The 9,821-nt window shown below is 31.5% G+C and overlaps 1 protein-coding gene across 1 annotated transcript; it reads right to left on the bottom strand.

The window, feature by feature from the left end:
• Positions 1 to 46: 46 nt before the first annotated feature.
• LOC110423527 (RING/FYVE/PHD zinc finger superfamily protein) lies at positions 47 to 4,470 on the bottom strand. Its single transcript, XM_021437748.2, has 8 exons — positions 4,183 to 4,470; positions 3,174 to 3,505; positions 1,861 to 1,932; positions 1,626 to 1,693; positions 1,352 to 1,502; positions 826 to 906; positions 644 to 733; positions 47 to 543 (listed from the first exon to the last, which is right to left on the bottom strand). Exons 2-8 carry the CDS (start codon positions 3,417 to 3,419, stop codon positions 454 to 456), a joined length of 798 nt encoding a protein of 265 aa, XP_021293423.1. The 5' UTR covers positions 3,420 to 3,505; positions 4,183 to 4,470; the 3' UTR covers positions 47 to 453.
• Positions 4,471 to 9,821: the final 5,351 nt, after the last annotated feature.

The raw sequence follows: 9,821 nt of genomic DNA, 5'->3' as shown, positions 1-9,821 counted from the left end.
CAAAACAAAATGCAACTAAAATAAAGGAGGGGAAAGAAGATTGGAGTGTATAATTATATTCACTTGTATTGCTGATGTTCCTTGCGTATACTGCAGATTGGTTCATATATACAAGTGCACTCTTAGGATTTTTTTGCTTGCATGTATATTTTCTTTGACTATATACAAGTGGGATCATCCCCAAACTGTACAGTTCTTCTAAGACAATTTGCAAAACATGTTGTATAGCTAAGACAGTACTTTTGTCAATGAAGAGCTAATACAATTCATTGTCAAACTACAAGTCCTGTAGTATCAGCAGAGATCCACACCTTCCAGTTTTTTACTCTTTTACCACTTGAAGGTGGCTAATAATGAAAATATATTAATTTACCTTGAAACATAAAACGGATAGAAAGATAGGCGTGTTCTGCTCAATAACAGTTGATAACTTTTCGTTCACCTATGTTGCTTTCAACGGACATTAATTGTGTGAGACTGAGGTTGCATGCTAGAATGCTCAGTTTCTTCATCTGATTGAGTAAATAATGAAGCTGGAGTCTCCTAATGGTCAACCAGAAAAAGCATTCAATAAGCAAACTGTTTCACCTTTAACATACACACCGTAACAGTAGAACTATGAGTTGAATCAACAGTAACTCACCTGTTGCTGCCGGCGACGATAAAAGCCAGTCACTGCTTTCACCAGGACATAGAGTGGTAGGACAATTCCAACAATCCGAAGTACTAACAACTGTACAACGTGAGAGGGCGAAAATTCAGTCTGAAAGTAAAGAATTTGGCAGCTTTTATCTTAAACAACAAGAAAAATAAAAACTGTCTTACCATAAACAATAGAAAAGAATACCCATTCATTCGGCTTAGCATGACAGGAAGTGTATGTCGCAAAATCAAAAGAAGCATGAACTGCAGATGAAAAGGATAAGAAATTGGGTAGAGGGCTGTCAGAATGACAGCAATTGAAGAACAAGACTAAACTCTCAACCAGAGCTTCTAGTTCACTCGAAGAAAATTTGTTAGAACTACACTTGAAGTAATAGTACTTATGCAATTAGATTCATAATTTTCAACCCAAATTTAAACTTAAAATTTCAACTACCGATTGCAAGAGTGAGAACTGTTTTTAATCTTCATTAGCCATGTGTGTCAAAAAGATGAAGCATAGTTAGCTTAGTGCATTTATCAGAATATTTTTAAGTATTAAACTACAAAATATCATATATTTCTCCTCCCAAACTGTGCTATTTGTTTGAACAGTGAACTTGATTTAGAGAATGTCAGAAGTCAATATACACATACACAAAGGAAAGAACACACAAAAACACAATAAGAGGGGGAGAGAGAGAGTTACAATTATTGCTACCGTACGGTAACATATAAAGCTTCTTGTATTGGAAACTGAATATTCATCATAGCCAGAATCCAGTAAGCTTCGATCGGTTGAGACCACTGCTATAAAGCGAGAACTGTTTAACTCCCTCCTGGAAATTTCCCAGTTTCCCCTAGTATAAAGAGCATAAAGGGTACTTTATTGATAAAATTCTCAAGAAATATGAAGCACCTTTAAATCTCTTAACATAATCAGAGGTAGTCAGCTGATACACTAAACTTATAAAAAAGGTTACCTCAAATTCATCGGTATACTCCCAATTTGAAACAAGGGAGGTGGTGCAGTATAGCCTGGCTTGAAATGCTGAAATGTAGAATATTTGCGATCAGATGATTTTAGTCTTAGATAGCACCAGAGATAAACTATACACAGAAGAACTTGAGCCATATACAACATGAAGAAATTGGAATTTGAAAGGAAAATAAAAGAAAAAGGCTTTAACTAGAACTTGATTCGTAAAAGTCAGTAACCTGATGGCATATTTCACAGGTTGTGTTGCCCTTCTCATTGCACCATCTTTGTACACATCTGCGATGAGCATACTGTAATAAAGTAGAGGGTGTTACGAAATTTCAACTGTAAACAGATAATGTAATATATACAAGTGTATTTGTTGCATTGAAACAAATTAGTAGTAGTGGAAAACTAATAATTAGTTGATAGGCCAGTTAGTTAACTTGACAATCAATCTTGAACTAACTAGACTTTAACTAAACCCTTCACTTTACCTTGCTGGAGTTTCCCAAGGAACACATTCTTGAAAACACAAAGCTAAGAGGAAGGCATATTGAAGGCTATATATATAGGAGCAAAATTGATCTAAACATTCTCGGAACTGCAGGTAGAAATTCTATTATGAGCACAAGCAAAACTAATTTCTTCTTTAAACACTAGAACTTGAATTCAAGAAGAGAAGTGTGAGAGATGTTTCTCATTAGCCACATTCAGGGAAGTGCAGTCTCACATTTCAATAGGCTTATTGAATCAAAATTTTGGGTCAAACTTGTAAAAAATGATAATGCTATTGACGAATTAAGTTACGAAGTTAATGGTGCTTCTCAGGGCAGGAATGACTGATTGTGAGCTTATGCTCTGCAACAAGATTGAATGAAATATTTCAAGGAAACTTTACATGTGAACTCAGGGACTAAGGATTTCTGACTTTATACAATTAGAATGATGGTGTTGCACTTGTCAAGAACTATTGCTCAGAATTAACAAGTGAAGATACAAACTTCAAAGCAGTATCTCAAGATGGTGTGTTGAACTAAATTTTCGTGTGTCAATTGCTCTAGAGAAAGAAGGCTTTTTACTTTGTTGTAGGGCTGTTCTTTTTCCCCCCTTTTTTTTTCTTGAAAAGTAGGCAGAAGGAGAGGAAGCAAATGACTATGTAATGCCTAGTTGCCCAATACCCACCCAATAGACCAAATGATAATGATATTTTATTTTATCTTTCCTAACATGTCGACTTGATATAGACTCAAACCTAACTTACATCATGCTTGTTCATGGAAGTTTTTTTAACAATAAAGAGAATTAGTGCAATATATAGCTCCAAAATAACTAGGTGGCTGATATTGATGATGTCTTCTAAACAGCAAAAAGTGGATAAAAAGTCATCAAAAATTGGAAACAAATCATGCGTAGTGAAAGAATTCTGGGATAGTCTCAACAAATAGAACATGAAAAATATTAAAAATGGGGGACAGGTTAAAGAAACTTAAAACAGAATTTAACATTTTCAAAATTTGAAAACTGCCAGTCAAATAAGCACCAATCTAACCTTCAAGCTGCCACAACAAGAACAAGGAGTCTCCATATTTGAATCTTCATCCTCATCTTGGCATATCCTGCATTCCACAATTTTCCTTGGTGACGATAAATCCACCTTTGGAGAAGAATTGACAGCTTCTGTGTCATCAACTGCTGATGCAGTGGCCTGCAAAGATTTGTTCCTGCTTTCAATTGCGGCTTCCAACGTGGATTCTGTCAGCAAGCGGTCCACTAGTAATACAAAATGATCCCCCATTCTCAGATACAGCTACACTCAACAATCAGATTTTATAAGCCAAGCCAGGAATCCCCTTGATCAAGCTCTCTTGTTTATTTCTTCTCCTGTTTACAGAAACTACAAAGGATTAGAAACTATCTAAAAGCTTTTAAATTTTCAAATGAAACTCCTCATAACTTTGCAACTGAAACCAGGATAAATAGCCCCTAAGAGTGTTTGTAACAAAGGAAGGAAAAAGCCACCCCATAGAAAGCTGAGAAGAATTTTGCTCTAACCATTAAAGCAAAATTAAGAGAATATCTTAAGAAAATTAGAACAGAAATGAATGGTACAACACCTAAAGCTCAACAGATAGAGGCAAGAGGCATGTAAAGTTATTTATTCAAAAAAACAAACTCAAAAACACTCGATTCTAGGGAGAGAGAGGATGAAATTGACAAAAAGAAAAAGTAAAGAAAACTTTTTTGGGACAAAAAAACACTTTATTGCAACTGCCTACCAAAAGGAAAACCGAAAATAACCAAACTAATTAATTGGCCTAAACCCAATTGAGGAAAATACATCCAAAAAATTAACATTCTAAAAAACCCAGAAAAGGAAAATGAGAGAAGAGATAATACAAGGGGCCAGATGCCAAAACCAAAAAGAGAGAGTGCTTTACCAATCCAAGAGCCCTAAAGGCAAAAGCATCAATCAGAAGAAGAAAAGAAAAGGGTTATAACCAAAAGATAACAAGAAAGAAAGGGAAGCAAAAGAAGTGGATAAAAAGGAAGAAACTTACAAGAAAGGGATCGTTTTTCTTCAAGCAAAGGAACCTTCTTTTCTTTTCTCCCTTAGTTTTTGTGATGAAGCAAAGAGATTGAGTGCAGACGATGTTGCATTAATACATATTACAAGCTTCTGTCTTTCCTCTTTTGCTTCTCTCGGAGGCTTGAGTTTTGTGTTTTGTTCATGCGTGTGCGCCTTTGTTCTGTTTTGGTTTCGGCGTGAAGGAGGTTAAGTAAAGAGAGAGGCCAAGGAAATGGTCATAGTAAAACAAAGATTGTTCAGTCCTGACGGCCGGCCCGCGTCTGCCACATTTCTCTATTACTTAACTGAACCTTTACGAGTTAACGGTCATTCTCACCCAGAAAAAACAAATAAAATTTGCACCTCAAGCTTTATATATATATATATATATATATATAACATAAATTAATTTAATTTTCTGTTAATCAGGCAAACTTGTTTCTGAAATGATGGAATTTTTAAGGATGCTTTTTCTTTAAAATTCAAAACTCCTTATCTTTATGTAATATCATAGATAAGTTTATCCAATTTCTTATTGTCTTTTATATATAGATTCCTTGTTATGTCATTCTATTTTTCAAGAAGTAATTGTAAGCAAAAATATATATTGAGAGTTTATTCTTTAATACCATAAAAGGGTTTTTTTTAATAATTTATACTAATATGTAGATTATTGGTTGAATTAGTGTTATGGCTTAAAAGTTAAAATCATTTATTATTTTTATGATGCTGAGAAAAAAAATATAATTCAATTGATAAAATTATATCAAATCAAATAAAAATATAAAAATAATAAATAATAAATCTTCTATCAATATACAAAAGTAATTAGCTACAATCGGAGCTCTTTGCTAATATTGCATGAAACATTTTAAAGAAATAAGTTAGATGTTTCAATTTCAAATCGAATAAATAAAAATTTTAAAAACTTTTTAAATATTGACGTGTATATTTTATTAAATTAATTTTTTAAGAAAAGAATAATAATTTTATAACAAAATGATATTACACTTAGATCCCACCTACGTCAAACACGTCTAAATGAGAGATAGGTAAAGTGGTTGATGGCAACAATCAACTAAAACGCACCAATCATTCATAATTTTTGAATAATATTTCATTTTTATTGGTAATCTATAAAAATTTAATTTTTAGATTTAGAATTTTTTGTCACATGAACATCAATATATTTTAGATTTATGTCATTTGAACATCCAACTTGGGATTGAGATGAGAAATTCTATTTGATTCCATTAATGGTTGACAAAATGGATAGATTTATAATATTTTTAAAATATCACAAATGTAAAAGTTAAAATTTATAATATTACTTTAATGGTTTGCGGTGCACGTTAGCCTTTGCCGTGCATGCATATTCTTACATTCCCTGACCTTTTCGCTTACCTCATTTCAAGAACCTGCAAAGAAATGAGGAGCAATTGGACTCTTAAACAATGAGTCAACTTTAATATGCGTTATTATTGCTTTTTTAAAACAATACATTATTATTATTAACAATAAACACGTGCCAATATGTGTGGATAATTAATTAATATACTAGTACTAATTGATATGTACATCATTAATTAATTATCAAGAGTTAATTTCTTAAAAAATTATAATACTAATATTTTTGTTATCATTGAGTTGATAAATCTTTTACTTTGTCAGCAACATTTGCTTAACAATGAGTAAACTTATAATTTTGTACTTTATGTAATGGGGTTGGCCCAATCCCAAGAGGGACAAGTCGATAACAGAATTTTCTTGACAAATCTTATGTCAAATAATTGAGGATTCTGACAAAATAATATTGTTTAACAAGAATTTGTAAGAAATAAAAAAAAAAGAAACTTTTTGCACCTTTACCCTCAATTCTTTATTTTGCAAGTATATTTTTTTCCACAAGTTTTTAAAAATTTTGAAATAAATCAAATTAAAAAAAAATCTCGATTTTTTCAATAGCATATCATTTCATATTTTACTGCCATTGATTTTCAAGCTGATTATTGCAACTTTAAATGGTTTGAGCCTAAGGATAAAATTCTTCTGATTTGTTGGATGAAATTAACCAAAACATTGATTGCTTTATATAAACACCTTAGTCCTTTAACCAAGGAAAAATATCACGAGGAAAGTATCTATATCCCACATCGGATAGGAACGGGAAGTTTTAGGTTTTTTATAAGCGGATGTGCTGCACATTCTCATAAACGTATTTATGGAGGAGAGAGTAATGACTGACTCTTCGACACTCCTGCGACACGCCAAGTGCCTCGACAGACCGGAGTAGGCAGAGTTGAGGTCAGTGGGCTCAGTAGGATAGGCAGAGTTGAGGTCAGTGGACTTAGTGGGAGTCACCGAAAGAGGTGCTGCGTACCTTTCTAAGCGTGTTTATAAAAAAAAGAGTAATGATCTCGCGACAAAGAGACCTTAAGAAAGAAAACCCTCAAAAAAACTTATTTCTCTTTTAGCAGCCTAGCAACCTCCCACAGCCTAAAAAACTCTTCCAAGCCTTAAAAGAAATCCCAAAGCAATAGCTTTTAGCCTTCTCTTACCTCCTAGATTAGCCAAGGTACCTTGAAAATATTGAAAACCTTGAGTTTTACGGGTTTAAGCGAGGTGAGGTAGCCATTATTGTTTGGCAATGACAGGAGCTTTTAGTGGTCCTACAATCCGAGCTTGATCCTTCCAAGACTTGTCTCATTCTTGCATCTCAATCTAACTTTAATCGCTGAAATTTCTGTTTTACATACTTAACATTAAATTTTGTTTAAATCAAAACGAAAGGAGGAGTTTTGTGGTTTCAAGGCCAGAGACATGGGCGGGTTTCGGTCTTACACGTGTTCCTTCACTCAGCGTACATGTTCCCCACCTACTACGTGCCAATTTTGTATTTATTTAACCTTTGTGGTTAGTTTTACTAGACTTAGACCCTCTTTTTATATCGAGGATATATAATGAATTAAGAAGATATTTAATTAATTAATGAAAGAAATATTCAAAAGATTTTATACATATATTCTCATAAGATTATTTTAATATTGATTAGATTGATAACTTTATAAAAATTTCAAAATATTTTTTAAAGCTTGTAAACAAATTTAGAACGTCAAAATATATTCATCATTGTCATAAAAAAATTACTATATATGGTTTTGTGAGTGTTTATTTTTGAGTGCTAATTTACCGAAAAAATTTATAAGTAACTTTAATGGAAAGTTAACAATATGCTATTTGTCCTCTCAACATCAACTTAAAAATGTTCATGCAACAATCAATCCTTCAATCTATATAAACAAAAAGATTTCTTGGAAGGTTGAGAGATTCTAATATTTTTTCTTTTTCATTATCCTATATTAAAAGAAAATAAAAAACAGAAAATAATAAGTTCTAAATTTTTTTAGTAAGAGCAAAAGAAGAGAAACTCTAAAATTACAATTATGAAAATAGAATAGTGAAACACCAAAAAAAATAAAACCTAGAAAGATTAAAATAATAGAAACAAACATATATAAATGCAAGTTGGAAAAAAAAGTGAAATAAAAAAATTAAAATAACACGAACAAACATATCTAAATAACCATAAAAAAATAAAAATCATTTTTTAATAGTAGTGAGAATATTTAAAAAAAAACTACAAAAAATAACATCAACTAAACTTATTAGATCAATAAATATTTCTTCATAGTTAGTGACCTCCCACTATTACAATGTTTGCTAAAAAAGAAGATAAACACCTGTTGAGAAAATTACAAAAGTATTAGTTTATAATAAATAAGTGAAATAGGAACAGGCAAAAAAACAAATATAGAGGAGAAAAAACAATCCTCCAAAATAACTGTAATAATAAATAAAAATCATAGCAAAAAAAAAATCTTTCATCAATAATAACAGGATGAATGATAACAATAAGGAAGATTAGAAACTGCAAACAATCAATACAAAAATATCAAAACATATTGTATATACAGTAAAAACTACATCTTCTTTGAAATCAATGATTAAATTCTATTAATACATTTAAGTGATTCTAATTTAATATAATTTTTAAACCATGAGTCAAATTGAGTAAAAATCAATTTTACAGTTCCAATGCATACTAGATTAATACTAAAACAAAAAAAAAAAAAGATCAATTAAGTTTGATAGGGTGTAAAGAATTTGTTTACTTGATTTAATATAAAAACTGAATTGGTCCAAAACAATGTGACCCTTGCCACTGCTCGTTGGAATTTTTTCTTGCCTGCAAAGCAAAATAACAAAAAAAAAAGTATAAGTCAAATTGATTAAAAATCTATTTAACCTTCAGATCAATACCAGATTAATGCTAAAACAAAAAAAAAGATTAAATTTGATGGGTGAAAATAATTTGTTTACTTAACCTAATATAAGAACCAAATTGGTCCAAAAGAGTGTGCTTCTTGCCACTACTTGTTCGAATTTTTTATCACTTGCAAAAACCAAATAATAAAAAAAAATAGGATGTTTTGAAAATAAATAAAAACATAAGCAAAACATTATATCAATAGCCTTTAATTTGTAATGCAAGGTAAAGGAAACAAAATAAAAACAAAAAAGTAAAATCGTAATTATAAAATGAGAAAACTACAAAAATCTTTATCTCCGTTTTTCAAACTTATTATTGACTTTGTAGCAGTAGAGAAAATATAGCAAAATATTTACTTCATAAATTTTTAGACTTTTAATTTTAAATTTTTTTAAAAAAAAATTACAAAAAAGGAGGATCAAAATTATAAAAAATCATTCAACATTCATAACGGAAAATAAGTTGAAAATCAAAGAAAAAACCTAAAAAAAATAAAAAATCACAAGTGGCCAAATGGTGAAGAGAATAGAAATCTCTAAAACATCAAGTGGGTGGAAAAGACAAAAAAATTAATAAAACACAGCAGAAACCCAAACTCCCTCAAAACAAAAAAAGAAAAAAGAAAAGGACGTGTCCTATCAAAATAAAAAAAAATCCTCAAAATCAATCAAATACCCTAAAAAAAATAAAAAAAATCTTCTAACGTTATCAAATCCGAACGAGGCCCATGTAGAGAGAAGTAACGCAAGCCACTTGATGGCAAAAAAAATCCTCGAGCCAAATCCCAGTCAATGTCCAAGTAAACAGCGAGGCCCACATGCCATAAGCAAGCCTCATCCGAGAGTAGTCCCTTCCACCCCATTCGGTCACCATCTGACAAGATCAAGACACATCAGAAAGCGCTCCCCCCTATCTCAGTTAATGGCCACAACGTAGCTACAGAAACGTTCTGAAAACACTCCTTCCGTGTTAAATTGCAAGCTACACGTCATCCTAAACGCATTCACTTAACATATACACGACAGATCATGCAGCTTCCATTCACTAACACCATTGGCTGGCCATGTGTTCAACGTAACACATTTGCCTCTTGTGAAATAGCCACATGTCATAACTTGGAAGTCCCATCACATAGAGTTATAAATGGTCTCTTATCCTTTCTAATGGTTTCATATCCCTAATTTGGTCCTGTTCATGCTTCTTTATGATTTTTATGGATTATTTTCTTGATTATTTTCAGTTCAAGTTTTTGATTTTATGTTTAAATTATGTTTTAAACTTATAATTGTCTCTATTTCAGC

This window comes from Theobroma umbraticum, unplaced genomic scaffold (genome assembly GCF_002168275.2).
Source record: "Theobroma umbraticum cultivar Fairchild unplaced genomic scaffold, ASM216827v3 scaffold_20.0, whole genome shotgun sequence".
NCBI lineage: Eukaryota > Viridiplantae > Streptophyta > Magnoliopsida > Malvales > Malvaceae > Theobroma > Theobroma umbraticum.
This window is presented reverse-complemented; position numbering and strand designations above follow the sequence as displayed.